This window comes from Petromyzon marinus (genome assembly GCF_048934315.1).
Source record: "Petromyzon marinus isolate PM22_M1 ecotype Great Lakes invasive population chromosome 80 unlocalized genomic scaffold, UKy_Petmar_22M1.pri1.0 chr80_unloc.4, whole genome shotgun sequence".
NCBI classification, from domain to species: domain Eukaryota; kingdom Metazoa; phylum Chordata; class Hyperoartia; order Petromyzontiformes; family Petromyzontidae; genus Petromyzon; species Petromyzon marinus.
The window spans coordinates 140203-160000 of NW_027422632.1; the positions used below are offsets into that span (position 1 = coordinate 140203).

Below are 19798 nucleotides of genomic sequence, written 5' to 3' on the forward strand. Positions count from 1 at the left end.
CTTAATTGATTGTTCACGCTTACGGTGGCTTTCGGACCGCGTCCATTATTTTTCGTCTCCCCCCTCCGCTTTTCCGAACATAGATGGACTCGTCCATCTGAACAAACTTTCAAATCGCTCTCCGTGGTGCTAACGTTTTAAAAAAACCCACCACTTCTTTCAAATGTTCTTGCCGTGATTTTCACACCTGATGACGACTGCTTCTTGTGTTGCAGTCGAAACGTCGCGAGAATTCTATTGTTTTATATTTTTATCATTTCATTGTTTCCCTTCTACGTGGCGGTGACTTTACCGAAAGAACCAAGAATAATATTTTTATTATTTTATTGTTTCCCTTCTACGTGGTGACTTTACCGAAAGAACCAAGAATAATAATTTTATTGTTTTACAATAATTGTATTGTTTTATATTTTTATCATTTCATTGTTTCCCTTCTACGTGGCGGTGACTTTACCGAAAGAACCAAGAATAATAATTTTATTATTTTATTGTTTCCCTTCTACGTGGTGGTGACTTTACCCGAAAGAACCAAGAATAATAATTTTATTGTTTTATAGTTTTATTATTTTATTGTTTCCCTTCTACGTGGTGGTGACTTTACCCGAAAGAACCAAGAATAATAATTTTATTGTTTTATAGTTTTATTATTTTATTGTTTCCCTTCTACGTGGCGGTGACTTTACCCAAAGAACCAAGAATGTGAATAGCCTGCAGCCACGAAAGCTTTAAACCGAAACGTAATGCCACACACTTGGTCACGTGGGGAGCACGGTGGATGGGGGGGGGCGTGTGAGGACGAGTCACGTGATGAGTCACGTGATGAGTCACGTGATGGGCCGGGGTGAGGAGTCGGGGAGGGGAACAGGTGACCGAGGGGACACGCACGGGAAGTGCAGCCGGGAATCTTCTGTAGGGTTCCTGAAGATTGGGGGGGGCATGGTGCTGGCGACGGTCAGGGAGACGGTAAGGTGAGGACGTGGCAGTCTGGGCGAGCCCCGAGAGGCAACGTGGCCGGGACAGAGTAGCGAGGGGGCCCCCCCAAGGTGGTGCTTGAGGGACACGTGGTGCTCGGTCGAGAACCTTTCTGGTAAGATCCAGGAGGGGGCGTGGTCGAAGGCGGAGCGAGACCACGCCCCCCTCCTGGTAAGATCCAGGAGGGGGCGTGGCCGAAGGCGGAGCGAGGCCACGCCCCCTCCTGGTAAGTTCCAGGAGGGGGCGTGGCCAAAGGCGGAGCGAGGCCACGCCTCCTCCTGTTAAGATCCAGGAGGGGGCGAGGCCACGCCCCCCTATTGGTAAGATCCAGGAGGGGGCGTGGCCGAAGGCGGAGCGAGGCCACGCCCCCTCCTGGTAAGATCCAGGAGGGGGCGTGGCCGAAGGCGGAGCGAGGCCACGCCCCCTCCTGGCAAGATCCAGGAGGGGGCGTGGTCGAAGGCGGAGCGAGGCCACGCCCCCCCTCCTGGTAAGATCCAGGAGGGGGGGCGTGGCCGAAGGCGAAGCGAGGCCACGCCCCCCTCCTGGTAAGATCCAGGAGGGGGCGTGGCCGAAGGCGGAGCGAGGTCACGCCCCCTCCTGGTAAGATCCAGGAGTGGGCGTGGCCGAAGGCGGAGCGAGGCCACGCCTCCTCCTGTTAAGATCCAGGAGGGGGCGAGGCCACGCCCCCCTCCTGGTAAGATCCAGGAGGGGGCGTGGCCGAAGGCAGAGCGAGGTCACGCCCCCTCCTGGTAAGATCCAGGAGGGGGCGTGGCCAAAGGCGGAGCGAGGCCACGCCCCCCTCCTGGTAAGATCCAGGAGGGGGCGTGGCCGAAGGCAGAGCGAGGTCACGCCCCCTCCTGGTAAGATCCAGGAGGGGGCGTGGCCGAAGGCGGAGCGAGGCCACGCCCCCCTCCTGGCAAGATCCAGAAGGGGGCGTGGCCAAAGGCAGAGCGAGGTCACGCCCCCCTCCTGGCAAGATCCAGAAGGGGGCGTGGCCACGTGCTCGGGAGAGTAAAAGAGCGGTCCCGAGAGTGATTGTGGCTGTCTTCTGGAATCAACCAGCGGTGCGACGTCTTCGCGCTTTGCCATCATGGGTCAGGCAGTGTGCTGCTGACCTGACCCAGTGATGTAGTTACCCTCTTGACGTCTGGCTAACCGCGCTAGTTACCACCTACGTCGTTATCCTGTGTAGGTTAAACCCACTGCAACACCTACACCTCCATCGCCACCGCACTCGCCACCACTCACCACACACTCACCACCACCACGCACCACTCGCTCACCACTCACTGAAGACCACCACTCACCACTCACTCACCCAATCACCATTCACTCACCACACTCACCACCCCACTCACGACCACTCACCACACTCACGACACGCATTACCACTCACTCACCACCACCACCACCCACCACTCACTCACCCAATCACCACTCACTCAGACCCCCACCCACCACTCACTCACCACTCGCTCACCACCCACTGAAGCCCACCACTCACTCACCACTCACTCACTGAAGCCCACCACTCACTCACTCACTCACCACTCACCACCCACCACCACCCACCACTCACTCACCACTCACTGAAGCCCACCACTCACTCACTCACTCACGACCACCACTCACCACTCACCACCACCCACCACTCACCCACCACTCACTCACCACTCACTGAAGCCCACCACTCACTCACTCACGACCACCACTCACCACCACCCACCACTCACCCACCACCCACTGAAGCCCACCACTCACTCACTCACTCACCACTCACCACCACCCACCACTCACTGAAGCCCACCACTCACTCACTCACTCACGACCACCACTCACCACTCACCACCACTCACTGAAGCCCACCACTCACTCACTCACTCACGACCACCACTCACCACTCACCACCACTCACTGAAGCCCACCACTCACTCACGACCACCACTCACCACCACCCACCACTCACCCACCACCCACTGAAGCCCACCACTCACTCACTCACCACTCACCACCCACCACTCACCCACCACTCACTGAAGCCCACCACTCACTCACTCACGACCACCACCCACCACTCACCACCACTCACCACCACCCACCACTCACTCACCACCCACTGAAGCCCACCACTCACTCACTCACTCACGACCACCACCACCACCACCACCACTCACTCACTCACTCACCACCACCCACCACTCACTCACCACTCACTGAAGCCCACCACTCACTCACTCACTCACCACTCATCACTCACCACCACCCACCACTCACTCACCACTCACTGAAGCCCACCACTCACTCACTCACTCACGACCACCACCACCACTCACTCACTCACCACCACCACTCACTCACGACCACCACCACCACCCACCACTCACCCACCACTCACTCACCACTCACTGAAGCCCACCATTCACTCACGACCACCACCCACCACTCACCACCACTCACCACCACCCACCACTCACTCACCACCCACTGAAGCCCACGACTCACTCACTCACTCACCACCACCACCACCCACCACTCACCAGCGCCTGCGAGTCGCCCGCCAACAAGCCGGCCTCCGTCTCCGTGAGCTGGCTGCTTGCCACGGCGGCCAGTGCGCTGTGCGGCCACTCGCTGAACCAGTCGATGGTGCAGCAGTTGGCGAGCGATGGGAAGCGGCGGAGCCGGGCACGGAACGCCTCGCCCATGGGGCTGGTGCACACGGGGTCACGGGTCACGGGTCACGGGTCACAGGTCACCCACCGTGGCACCCTCACACACACACACACACGTACACACACACGCGTACACACACGTACACACACACAGGTACACACGTACACGCACACACACGTACACACACACGTACACACACACACACGTACACACACACGTACACACATACGTACACACACACACACACGCGTACACACGCGTACACACACGTACAAACGCGTACACACACACACGCACACACACACACACACGTACACACACACACACACGTACACACACGCGTACACACGCACACACACGTACACACACACACGCGTACACACACACACGCACGTACACACACACACGTACACACACACACGCACGTACACACACGTACACACACAATAACAACCGCCATTCGCCACTAAGTGGCGGTGATGTCACCACGACGCTTGTGCCAGGCTATGTGCACCTTGAGGCCACGTGAAGTGTCGAACGCCCGCTGGCAGGAGGTCACGGGGCAGACCCAGGTGCCACGGGTCGACTGACTGAGATGACTGGCTGATGCACCACCTGTGCCCCCTACTGTGCCAACCTGCTGTGCTTTAGCCACCCGGCGCTCCGCTCGTTGTTGTGAGCGTCGCTCCTCCGCCCTCCGTTGTTGTTGGAGGGCGACTGCCTCCAACTGCCCAGTAGCGTCCTTCACGAGCCTCCTCCACAGAGGCCGATCTTGACACCGCTGGTACCGGTCATCGGCAAGTCCACTCAGCTCCACGTCCTCCTGTACCGCATCACTCCATCTCTTCTCTAGCCCGTGCCGCGCCCGTTTAGCCCCCTCAATCCGGCCGAGCAAAAGCTGTTTCGGCATGCGGTGGCTGGGCATGCGGGCAACATGACCCAGCCAACGCAGCCTTGCCTGCCGGAGGAGCTCACCGATGGGACCGTGCCCAGATCTATCAAGGATTTGTGAGCTCCTCACACAATCCAGCCTGGTTAAACCCAGGATGGATAGCAGGCAGGCCAGCCTAAATGTTTCTAACCGGCGAAGATGTTCCATTAGGGGGGTCCACGTTTCGCAAGCGTAGAGAAGGGAGGGAATGACCGTGGCCGAGAAGACCTGAAGCTTAGTGCGGAGCGACAGACCAGGTAGCTTCCACACAGCGTTACGCAACCGATGAAAAGATATTGCCGCTCGACTGATTCGGAGTGAAACCTCTGCTGTTAAACTGGAGCCAGTCATAAGCACACTGCCCAGGTATGGGAAACTCTAAACTCTCTCCACAACTGCCCCATCACCGATTGGGAGTTGTGGGGGTGGAGTGTCCGATGGTACAAAATACCCAGGCAGGTGCTTAGTTTTGGTGGGGCTGATGGTAAGGCCTCACCTCTTAGTGGCACGCTCCAGTCTCAGCAGCAGCGTCTCCAACTCCTCCTCTGAATGAGCAGCTATTACCAAATCATCGGCATACACAACGTGGTTGAGCAATAGGGAGCCATCCCTTGACCGCACCCGGGCATCGATCAGCCTCCCATTATAAATGTACCATATGAAGATTCCCCCGGTACAGCTGTTGAAGGCTTCACGAACTACGTGGTCAAAATAGATGTTAAATAATGTGGGAGCCAGAGGACATCCCTGTCGCACCCCAAGGTGTACAGGGAATGGCTCTGACTCCCGGCCACGTAGTTTTACCCGAGCCCGCTCACCATCATGAAGGTCCTTAATGATCGTGAGCAGAGGGTCAGGTACTCCAAAAGCACGAAGAACAACCCAGAGCCCAGGCCTACTGATGGTATCATAGGCCTTGACCAGGTCAATAAAGCAGAGATGTAGGCCTTGCTAGAATTCCCTACACTTCTGCTGTAGCAGACAGACAGAAAATATGGCATCAGTGCAGGACCGCCCTTTCCTGAAACTGCATTGGGGCTCCGCAAGCCTCTCCTCAGCGTGCCCGGCAAGGCGATGTTGAATAATCCTTGCCAGGACCTTTCCCGGCACACTGAGGAGTGAGATGCCCCTGTAGTTGTTACAGTCTGTGCGGTCCCCCTTCTTAAAGAGGGGGACCACCAGGGCATCCTTCCAATCCTGCGAAACCTGTCCAGTGGTCCAGACTGTTGTTATGTCATATAGGGCAGTCTGTGCACAAACGCCACCCTCCCTCAGCATTTCGCTTGGGAAATCATCTCTGCCCGCTGCCTTTCCCGGTCTCAGACTCCGGATCGCCTTCAGTACTTCCTCAACAGATGGCACCTCAGCCAGCCACTCACAGGGGGTGACTTCTTCCAATATTTGAGGCACCGCAGCCTCAGCAGGGTCATCCCCACTTTGTGCCACGATGTTTTCCTGGCTGAGGGATTTCCCCTCCCCCAGGACCTCACAGAAATGCTCAGCAAATCTGCAAACCTGTTCCTGGGGGTCGGAGATTGGATCACCGTTTTTTCCCCTAATGATGGTAATAGGTGTGGCGCTGCAGGTTACTTTTTTGATGGAGTTAAATAGAGATTTGTGATCGCGGGCCACTGAGGCAGACTCCATCTCCTCAGCAACCCGCGACCACCACCCATCCTTGCAGCGCCTCACGGCTCTCCGAACCTCCGAGCGAAGGCTGCGGTAAGCCTCCTCATTCTCTGACGTGGGATTCTGTAGCCGATGACATTGGGCCTGTCGCTTTTTCTCAACCATCCTGAACACCTCCTCTGTCAGCCAGGTTCTCTGGGGAGGTCTGGACCGCGTACCCAAAACAGCCATTGCAGCTGCATGAGTCACAGTCCAAAACCTCGCCCATTTACCCTCGACATCAGGAGGAGTGGGGGACGATGCCAACCCCAGACGCAAGCGATGATGGAATTCTCGCTGGCAACTTTTATCAGCGAGCTGAGACCAGGCCACTAAGGGTTTGAATGGGGTCCCGGGTGTACACCCACCACCGGAGTACAGACAAAGATCCCCCATATAGCCTTAACAGACTGTAGGGGCAAGTGCTGTTAGCGAGCACCTATGAAGGCCGGAACGGTACACGAGGGGGTGGGTGGCCAGCACCACGCCCGACCGCCTTTGTCTCCCTAATGGCAATGTTTACACACTGCACCAGGTACTCATTTGAGGCTGAGTCGACCTAGCGGAGGCCCGGGACCGGTTCAGAAAATCGTCACTGGTGTTGGCCGTGAGCGGGAATCGAACCCAGTTCGCCAGGTTCATAGCGCAGCGTAGCGCTAACCGCTACACACACCACACACACACACTCACACACACCACACACACACACTTACACACACATACACACACACACACATACACACGTACACACACACACGTACACACACGGTGACACACGTACACACACGGTGACACACGTACACACACAGTGACACACACACACACGGTGACACACACACACACACACAGTGACACACACACACAGTGACACACACACACGTACACACACACACGTACACACACGGTGACACACACACACGTACACACACAGTGACACACACACACGTACACACAGAGTGACACACACACATACACCCACACGTACACACACACACGTACACACACGGTGACACACACACACATACACACACAGTGACACACACGTACACACACACACGTACACACACAGTGACACACACACGCACACACAGTGACACACGCACACACACACACGCACACACACGTACACACACACAAGGTGACACACGGTGACACACACACACGTACACACACGGTGACACACACACGGTGACACACACACAGTGACACACACGTACACACACACGCACACACACACACGGTGACACACACAGTGACACACGTACACACACGGTGACACACGTACACACACACACGGTGACACACACGGTGACACACACAGTCACACACGCACACACACAGTGACACACACAGTGACACACACAGTGACGTACACACACGGTGACACACACGGTGACACACACGTACACACACACGCACACACACAGTGACACACACAGTCACGTACACACACACAGTGACACACACGGTGACACACACGGTGACACACACAGTGACACACACAGTGACACACACACAGTGACACACACAGTGACACACACACAGTGACACACACACACATATGGTGAAACACACACAGTCACACACACACACACAGTGACACACACACACAGTGACACACACCCACACACACAGTGACACACACAGTGACACACACGTACACACACACACACACACGCACACACACACAGTCACACACACACAGTGACACACACACAGTAACACACACACACACGGTGACACACACGGTGACACACACAGTGACACACACAGTGACACACACACAGTAACACACACACGGTGACACACACGGTGACACACACAGTGACACACACACAGTAACACACACACACACACACGTCCACACACACACACAGTGACACACACACACACACACACGGTGACACACACACACACACGGTGACACACACGTACACACACAGTGACACACACAGTGACACACACACAGTGACACACACACAGTCACACACACACAGTCAGTGACACACACAGTGACACACACAGTGACACACACACAGTCACACACACACACACACACGGTGACACACACACACAGTAACACACACAGTGACACACACACAGGGACACACACACAGTGACACACACACACAGTGACACACACACACACAATGACACACACAGTGACACACACACACAGTGACACACACAGTGACACACACACACAGTGACACACACAGTGACACACACACAGTGACACACACACACACACAGTGACACACACACACACAGTGACACACACACACACAGTGACACAAACACACAGTGACACACACACACACAGTGACACACACACACAGTGACACACACACACACACACAGTCACACACACACACACGGTGACACACACACACACACAGTGACACACACAGTGACACACACAGTGACACACACACACACAGTGACACACACAGTGACACACACACAGTGACACACACACAGTGACACACACACACACAGTGACACACACACAGTGACACACACACACACACACAATGACACACACACACAGTGACACACACACACACAGTGACACACACACACACAGTGACACACACACAGTGACACACACACACAGTGACACACACACACGCACACAGTGACACACACACACACACACAGTGACACACACACAGTGACACACACAGTGACACACACACAGTGACACACACACACACAGTGACACACACACACAGTGACACACACAGTCACACACACACGGTGACACACACACACACACAGTGACACACACACACAGTGACACACACACACACAGTGACACACACACACAGTGACACACACACACACACAGACACACACACACAGTGACACACACACACATACACACACACACAGTGACACACACACACACAGTGACACACACACACACAGTGACACACACACAGTGACACACAGTCACACACACACACAGTAACACACACACAAACACACAGTGACACACACACACACGGTGACACACACACAGTGACACACACACACACACACAGTGACACACACACACACAGTGACACACACACACACAGTGACACACACACACACAGTCACACACACACGGTGACACACACACAGTCACACACACACACAGTGACACACACACACACACAGTGACACACAAGCACCTCATGCACAGGACGATGTGCAGGTTGCAGCGAACCCGCCGGGCGAAGGTGGCCAGGAGGTTCGACTTGCTGGGCACCAGGCCCTGGTGCAGCACCAGCGGCCGCATGGCCGACAGCACGGAGTCCGTCTCCTCGACGCCCAGGGCTCCCGGCACGTCGCCCGAGTTCAGCAAACTGTTCACGTCCTCCAGGAACGACTCGCTCGTGATCTACAGCGGCGGTGGGATCGTTATCATTGTCACTGTCATCACTGTCATCATCACTGTCATCACAACAGCAAACTGTTCACGTCCTCCAGGAACGACTCGCTCGTGATCTACAGCAGCGGTGGGATCGTTATCATTGTCACTGTCATCATCACTGTCATCATCGTCATCATCATCATCACTGTCATCACTGTCATCACAACAGCAAACTGTTCACGTCCTCCAGGAACGACTCGCTCGTGATCTACAGCGGCGGTGGGATCGTTATCATTGTCACTGTCATCGTCATCATCACTGTCATTATCACTGTCATCATTGTCATCATTACTGTCATCATCACTGTCATCATCACTATCATCACTGTCATCATCACTGTCATCATTGTCATCATCATCGTCATCATCACTGTCATCATCACTGTCATCATCACTGTCATCATCACTGTCATCATCACTGTCATCACAACAGCAAACTGTTCACGTCCTCCAGGAACGACTCGCTCGTGATCTACAGCAGCGGTGGGATCGTTATCATTGTAACTATCATCATCACTGTCATCATCACTGTCATCGTCACTGTCATCACAACAGCAAACTATTCACGTCCTCCAGGAACGACTCGCTCGTGATCTACAGCAGTGGTGGGATCGTTATCATTGTCACTGTCATCACTGTCATCACTGTCATCATCACTGTCATCATCACTGTCATCATCATCACTGTCATCATCACTGTCATCACAACAGCAAACTGTTCACGTCCTCCAGGAACGACTCGCTCGTGAACTACAGCAGCGGTGGGATCGTTATCATTGTCACTGTCATCACTGTCATCATCACTGTCATCGTCACTGTCATCACAACAGCAAACTGTTCACGTCCTCCAGGAACGACTCGCCCGTGATCTACAGCGGCGGTGGGATCGTTATCATTGTCACTGTCATCACTGTCATCATCACTATCATCACTGTCATCACTATCATCACTGTCATCATCACTGTCATCACTATCATCACTGTCATCATCACTGTCATCACAACAGCAAACTGTTCACGTCCTCCAGGAACGACTCGCTCGTGATCTACAGCGGCGGTGGGATCGTTATCATTGTCACTGTCATCACTGTCATCATCACTGTCATCACTGTCATCGTCACTGTCATCACAACAGCAAACTGTTCACGTCCTCCAGGAACGACTCGCTCGTGATCTACAGCGGCGGTGGGATCGTTATCATTGTCATCATCGTCACTGTCATCATCGTCATCATCATCACTGTCATCACTGTCATCACAACAGCAAACTGTTCACGTCCTCCAGGAACGACTCGCTCGTGATCTACAGCGGCGGTGGGATCGTTATCATTGTCACTGTCATCACTGTCATCATCACTGTCATCATCACTGTCATCACAACAGCTATCTGTTCACGTCCTCCAGGAACGACTCGCTCGTGATCTACAGCGGCGGTGGGATCGTTATCATTGTAACTATCATCATCACTGTCATCACTGACATCATCACTGTCATCATGACTGTCATCACTGTCATCATCACTGTCATCATCACTGTCATCACTGTCATCACAACAGCAAACTGTTCACGTCCTCCAGGAACGACTCGCTCGTGATCTACAGCGGCGGTGGTGGGATCGTTATCATTGTCACTGTCATCACTGTCATCATCACTGTCATCACTATCATCACTGTCATCACTATCATCACTGTAATCATCACTGTCATCACTATCATCACTGTCATCATCACTGTCATCGTCACTGTCATCACAACAGCTATCTGTTCACGTCCTCCAGGAACGACTCGCTCGTGATCTACAGCAGCGGTGGGATCGTTATCATTGTCACTGTCATCACTGTCATCATCACTGTTATCATCACTGTCATCACAACAGCAAACTGTTCACGTCCTCCAGGAACGACTCGCTCGTGATCTACAGCGGCGGTGGGATCGTTATCATTGTCACTGTCATCACTGTCATCATCACTGTTATCATCACTGTCATCACAACAGCTATCTGTTCACGTCCTCCAGGAACGACTCGCTCGTGATCTATAGCAGCGGTGGGATAGTCGTCATCGTCATCATCATCACTGTCATCATCATCACTGTCATCACTGTCATCATCGTCATCACTGTCGTCATCACTGTCATCATCGTCATCATGACTGTCATCACTGTCATCATCACTGTCATCATCACTGTCATCATCACTGTCATCACTGTCATCACAATAGCAAACTGTTCACGTCCTCCAGGAACGACTCGCTCGTGATCTACAGCAGCGGTGGGATCGTTATCATTGTCACTGTCATCACTGTCATCATCACTGTCATCATCACTGTCATCACAACAGCAAACTGTTCACGTCCTCCAGGAACGACTCGCTCGTGATCTACAGCAGCGGTGGGATCGTTATCATTGTCACTGTCATCATCACTGTCATCGTCACTGTCATCATCACTGTCATCGTCACTGTCATCATCACTGTCATCACAACAGCAAACTGTTCACGTCCTCCAGGAACGACTCGCTCGTGATCTACAGCGGCGGTGGGATCGTTATCATTGTCACTGTCATCACTGTCATCATCACTGTCATCATCATCACTGTCATCATCACTGTCATCATCGTCACTGTCATCACTGTCGTCATCACTATCATCATCGTCATCATGACTGTCATCACTGTCATCATCACTGTCATCATTGTCATCATCACTGTCATCATCACTGTCATCATCACTGTCATCACTGTCATCATCACTGTCATCATCACTGTCATCATCACTGTCATCATCACTATCATCACTGTCATCATCACTGTCATCACTGTCATCACTGTCATCATCGTCATCATCACTGTCATCACTGTCATCATCGTCATCATCACTGTCATCACTGTCATCATCACTGTCATCACAACAGCAAACTGTTCACGTCCTCCAGGAACGACTCGCTCGTGATCTACAGCAGCGGTGGAAGCGATACCATTGTCGTCACTGTCATCACCGTCATCATCATTGTCATCACTGTCATCATCACTGTCATCATCATTGTCATCATCATCATCGTCATTATTGTCATCATCACTGTCATCACTGTCATCACTGTCATCATCACCCCTCATCATCATTGTCATCACTGTCATCATCATTGTCATCATCACTGTCATCACTGTCATCATCACTATCATCATCATCACTGTCATTATCACTGTCATCATCACTGTCATCATCATTATCACTGTCATCATCACTGTCATCTCTGTCATCATCATCATCATCACTGTCATCATCATTGTCATCACTGTCATCATCATTGTCATCATCACTGTCATCACTGTCATCATCACTATCATCACCATCACTGTCATCATCACTGTCATCACTGTCATCATCATCATCATTTGTCGATGTAAATCTTTCGTGCCTGCAGGGATTCGTCTTACTGGATCTTTCTGTAAAGTCACAACACAAGTGGCCTTCCTCAGGGGAAGAAACAGACACAGTGAGTTGACACAGTGAGTTGACACAGTGAGATGTGAGTTGACACAGTGAGATGTGAGTTGACACAGTGAGTTGACACAGTGAGATGTGAGTTGACACAGTGAGATGTGAGTTGACACAGTGACTTGACACAGTGAGATGTGAGTTGACACAGTGAGATGACACAGTGAGTTGACACAGTGAGTTGACACAGTAAGTTGACACAGTGAGTTGACACAGTGAGATGTGAGTTGACACAGTGAGATGTGAGTTGACACAGTGAGTTGACACAGTGAGATGTGAGTTGACACAGTGAGATGTGAGTTGACACAGTGACTTGACACAGTAAGATGTGAGTTGACACAGTGAGATGACACAGTGAGTTGACACAGTGAGTTGACACAGTGAGTTGACAGAGTGAGCTGACACAGTGAGTTGACACAGTGAGACGTGAGTTGACACAGTGAGTTGACACAGTGAGCTGACACAGTGAGTTGACACAGTGAGCTGACACAGTGAGCTGACACAGTGAGTTGACACAGTGAGTTGACACAGTGAGTTGACACAGTGAGTTGACACAGTGAGACGTGAGTTGACACAGTGAGCTGACACAGTGAGTTGACACAGTGAGTTGACACAGTGAGTTGACACAGTGAGTTGACACAGTGAGACGTGAGTTGACACAGTGAGTTGACACAGTGAGACGTGAGTTGACACAGTGAGTTGACACAGTGAGTTGACACAGTGAGTTGACACAGTGAGTTGACACAGTGAGTTGACACAGTGAGATGACACAGTGAGTTGACACAGTGACACAGTGAGTTGACACAGTGAGTTGACACAGTGAGTTGACACAGTGAGTTGACACAGTGAGTTGACACAGTGAGCTGACACAGTGAGCTGACACAGTGAGTTGACACAGTGAGTTGACACAGTGAGTTGACACAGTGAGACGTGAGTTGACACAGTGAGTTGACAGTGAGTTGACACAGTGAGTTGACACAGTGAGATGTGAGTTGACACAGTGAGTTGACACAGTGAGTTGACACAGTGAGTTGACACAGTGAGTTGACACAGTGAGACGTGAGTTGACACAGTGAGTTGACACAGTGAGTTGACACAGTGAGACGTGAGTTGACACAGTGAGTTGACACAGTGAGTTGACACAGTGAGTTGACACAGTGGGACGTGAGTTGACACAGTGAGTGGACACAGTGAGTTGACACAGTGAGCTGACACAGTGAGTTGACACAGTGAGTTGACACAGTGAGTTGACACAGTGAGACGTGAGTTGACACAGTGAGTTGACACAGTGAGTTGACACAGTGAGTTGACACAGTGAGCTGACACAGTGAGTTGACACAGTGAGTTGACACAGTGAGACGTGAGTTCAGACAGTGAGTTGACACAGTGAGTTGACACAGTGAGTTAACACAGTGAGTTGACACAGTGAGACGTGAGTTGACACAGTGAGTTGACACAGTGAGTTGACACAGTGAGACGTGAGTTGACACAGTGAGTTGACACAGTGAGTTGACACAGTGAGTTGACACAGCGAGTTGACACAGTGAGTTGACACAGTGAGACGTGAGTTGACACAGTGAGTTGACACAGTGAGTTGAAACAGTAAGTTGACACAGTGAGTTGACACAGTGAGTTAACACAGTGAGTTGACACAGTGAGTTGACACAGTGAGACGTGAGTTGACACAGTGAGTTGACACAGTGAGTTGACACAGTGAGTTGACAAAGTGAGCTGATACAGTGAGTTGACACAGTGAGTTGACACAGTGAGTTGACATAGTGAGTTGACACAGTGAGCTGACACAGTGAGTTGACACAGTGAGACATGAGTTGACACAGTGAGTTGACACAGTGAGTTGACACAGTGAGCTGACACAGTGAGTTGACACAGTGAGTTGACACAGTGAGTTGACACAGTGAGACGTGAGTTGACACAGTGAGTTGACACAGTGAGTTGACCCAGTGAACTGACACAGTGAGTTGACACAGTGAGTTGACACAGTGAGTTGACACAGTGAGTTGACACAGTGAGACGTGAGTTGACACAGTGAGTTGACACAGTGAGTTGACACAGTGAACTGACACAGTGAGTTGACACAGTGAGTTGACACAGTGAGTTGACACAGTGAGTTGACAAAGTGAGCTGATACAGTGAGTTGACACAGTGAGTTGACACAGTGAGTTGACACAGTGAGACGTGAGTTGACACAGTGAGTTGACACAGTGAGTTGACACAGTGAGTTGACACAGTGAGTTGACACAGTGAGTTGACACAGTGAGCTGACACAGTGAGAAGTGAGTTGACACAGTGAGTTGACACAGTGAGTTGACACAGTGAGTTGACACAGTGAGAAGTGAGTTGACACAGTGAGTTGACACAGTGAGTTGACACAGTGAGTTGACACAGTGAGCTGATACAGTGAGTTGACACAGTGAGTTGACACAGTGAGTTGACACAGTGAGTTGACACAGTGAGCCGACACAGTGAGTTGACACAGTGAGTTGACACAGTGAACTGACACAGTGAGTTGACACAGTGAACTGACACAGTGAGTTGACACAGTGACACAGTGAGTTGACACAGTGAGTTGACACAGTGAGTTGACACAGTGAACTGACACAGTGAGTTGACACAGTGAGCTGACACAGTGAGTTGACACAGTGAGTTGACACAGTGAGACGTGAGTTGACACAGTGAGTTGACACAGTGAGTTGACACAGTGAGTTGACACAGTGAGATGTGAGTTGACACAGTGAGTTGACACAGTGAGTTGACACAGTGAGTTGACGCAGTGAGTTGACACAGTGAGACGTGAGTTGACACAGTGAGTTGACACAGTGAGTTGACACAGTGAGACGTGAGTTGACACAGTGAGTTGACACAGTGAGTTGACACAGTGAGTTGACACAGTGAGTTGACACAGTGGGACGTGAGTTGACACAGTGAGTGGACACAGTGAGTTGACACAGTGAGTTGACACAGTGAGTTGACACAGTGAGTTGACACAGTGAGATGTGAGTTGACACAGTGAGTTGACACAGTGAGCTGACACAGTGAGTTGACACAGTGAGTTGACACAGTGAGTTGACACAGTGAGACGTGAGTTGACACAGTGAGTTGACACAGTGAGTTGACACAGTGAGTTGACACAGTGAGTTGACAGTGAGTTGACACAGTGAGTTGACACAGTGAGTTGACACAGTGAGTTGACACAGTGACACAGTGAGTTGACACAGTGAGTTGACACAGTGAGTTGACACAGTGAGTTGACACAGTGAGTTGACACAGTGAGCTGACACAGTGAGTTGACACAGTGAGTTGACACAGTGAGTTGACACAGTGAGTTGACACAGTGAGTTGACACAGTGAGTTGACACAGTGAGCTGACCTGCGTGTCGGTGAGCAGGAAGGCGACGTGGATATTGTCCACCCCGGCCTTCAACATGACGCGCTGGAGATCCTGTCGCCACTCCGACACCCCGTAGCTCTTGGTGAGCTCAATCTGCACGCACTCATACTCACACCTGAATCACCATCATCACCACCATCACCACCATCATCACCATCTCTACCATCATCACCACCATCACTACCATCATCATCACTACCATCATCATCATCACCATCACCACCATCACTACCATCACTACCATCACTACCATCACCACCATCATCACCACCATCACTACCATCACCACCATCATCACCACCACCATCATCACCACCATCACCATCACTACCATCATCATCATCACCATCACTACCATCACCACCATCACCATCATCACTACCATCATCATCATCACGCTTGGTGAACTCAATCTGCACGCACTCATACTCACACCTGAATCACCACCATCACCACCATCACCACCATCACCACCATCACCACCATCATCACCATCACCATCATCATCACCACCATCACTACCATCACTACCACCATCACCATCACTACCATCATCATCATCACCACCATCACCACCATCACCACCATCACTACCATCACTACCATCACCACCATCATCACCATCATCACCACCATCACCACCATCACCACCATCACTACCATCACTACCATCACCACCATCATCACCACCATCACCACCATCACCACCATCACTACCATCACTACCATCACCACCACCATCACCACCATCATCATCACGCTTGGTGAGCTCAATCTGCACGCACTCATACTCACACCTGAATCACCACCATCACCACCATCACTATCATCAACATCATCACCACCATCACTATCATCAACATCATCACCACCACGACCATCATCACGACCATCACCACCATCACCACCACGACCATCATCACCACCACCACCATCATCACCATCACTACCATCACTACCATCAGCACCATCACCACCACCATCACCACCATTACCACCACCATCACTACCATCAACATCATCACCACCACGACCATCATCATCACTACCAACATCACCATCACTACGATCACCACGATCACCACCACCATCATCACCATCACTACCATCACCACCACTACCATCACCACCACCACCATCACTACCATCACCACCAACCATCATTACCATCATCACCACCATCATCACCATCACAACCATCAACACCATCACCATCACGACCATCATCATCACTACCATCACCTTCATCTCCATGACTACCATCACCATCATCACCATCACTACCATCATCACTATCCTTATCACTACCATCACCACTATCATCACTACCATCAGAACCAGCATAATCATCACTACCATCATCATTACCATCATTACACACGTGCGTGTGTGCATGTGTATATAAGCGTGTGTGTGTATGCGTATACGTGTCTGTGTGCGTGTGTGTATGTACGTATGTATGTGTATACATGTGCATGTGTACATGTGTGTGTACGTGTGTGTGTATGTGTATACATGTGCGTGTGTCCATCTGCTACAGCAGAGGTGTAGGGAATTCTAACAAGACCTACATCTCTGCTTTATTGACCTGGTCAAGGCTTATGATACCATCAGTAGGCCTGGGCTCTGGGTCGTTCTTCGTGCTTTTGGAGTACCTAACCCTCTGCTCACGATCATTAAGGACCTTCATGATGGTGAGCAGGCCCGGGTAAAACTACGTGGCCGGGAGTCGGAGCAATTCCCTGTTCACCTTGGGGTGCGACAGGGATGTCCTCTGGCTCCCACATTATTTAGCATATTTTTCGACCACGGAGTTCGTGAAGCCTTCAATAGCTGTACCAGAGGAATTTCCATCTGGTACAGATACAATGGGAGGCTGATCGATGCCCGGGTGTGGTCAAGGGATGGCTCCCTATTGGTCAACCACGTTATGTATGCCGATGATCTGGTGATTGCCGCTCATTCAGAGGAGGAGTTGGAGGCGCTGCTGCTGAACCTGGAGTGTGCCACTAAGAGGTGGGGCCTTACCATCAGCCCCACCAAAACTAAGCACCTGCCTTGATATTTTGTACCATCGGGCACTCCACCCCCACAACTCCCAATTGGGGATGGGGCAGTTGTGGAGAGAGTGGAGAGTTTCCCATACCTGGGCAGTGTGCTTATGACTGGCTCCAGTTTAACAGCAGAGGTCTCACTCCGAATCAGTCGAGCGGCAATATCTTTTCATCGGTTGCGTAACGCGGTGTGGAAGCTACCTGGTCTGTCGCTCCGCACTAAGCTTCAGGTCTTCTCGGCCACGGTCATTCCCTCCCTTCTCTACGCTTGCGAAACGTGGACCCCCCTAATGGAACATCTTCGCCGGTTAGAAACATTTAGGCTGGCCTGCCTACGATCCATCCTGGGTTTAACCAGACTGGATTGTGTGAGGAGCTCACAAATCCTTGAAAGATCTGGGCAAGGTCCCATCGGTGAGCTCCTCCGGCGGGCAAGGCTGCGATGGCTGGGTCATGTAGCCCGCATGCCCAGCCACCGCATGCCGAAACAGCTTTTGTTCTGCCGGATTGAGGGGGCTAAGCGGGCGCGGCACGGGCTAGAGAAGAGATGGAGTGATGTGGTACAGGAGGACGTGGAGCTGAGTGGACTTGCCGATGACTGGTACCAGCGGTGTCAAGATCGACCTCTGTGGAGGAGGCTCGTGAAGGATGCTACTGGGCAGTTGGAGGCAGTCGCCCTCCAACAACAACGGAGGGCGGAGGAGCGACGCTCAGAACAACGAGCGGAGCGCCGGGTGGCTAAAGCACAGCAGGTTGGCACAGTAGGGGGCACAGGTGGTGCACCAGCCACTCATCTCAGTCAGTCGACCCGTGGCACCTGGGTCTGTCCCGTGACCTCCTGCCAGCGGGCGTTCGACACTTCACGTGGCCTCAGGGTGCACATGGCCTGGCACAAGCGTCGTGGTGACGTCACCGCCACTTAGTGGCGAATGGCGGTTGTTGTTCTTGTGCGTGTGTGAGTATGTGCGTGCGTGTGTGCGTGCGTGTGCGTGTGCGTGTGTGTGCGTGTGTGTGTGTGTGTGTGCGTGTGTGCGTGTGTGTGTGAGTCTGAATGTGAGTCTGTGTGTGTGTGTGAGTCTGTGTGTGTGAGTCTGTGTGTGTGAGTCTGTGCGTGTGTGAGTCTGTGTGTGTGAGTCTGTGTGTGTGAGTCTGTGTGTGTGAGTCTGTGTGTGTGAGTCTGTGCGT

General features: G+C 52.0%; 1 protein-coding gene across 1 annotated transcript in view; it reads right to left on the reverse strand.

Moving 5' to 3' along the window:
• LOC142908370 (dynein axonemal heavy chain 1-like) overlaps nucleotides 1-19798 on the reverse strand; it is a 76518-nt gene that overhangs the window by 43593 nt on the left and 13127 nt on the right. Inside the window, exons 5-7 of the mRNA XM_076058940.1 lie at nucleotides 16539-16674; nucleotides 9421-9629; nucleotides 3510-3678 (exon numbers count right to left, since the gene is read on the reverse strand). Of these exons, the coding sequence (XP_075915055.1) occupies nucleotides 3510-3678; nucleotides 9421-9629; nucleotides 16539-16674 (514 nt within the window). The remainder of the gene's footprint in view (nucleotides 1-3509; nucleotides 3679-9420; nucleotides 9630-16538; nucleotides 16675-19798) is intronic.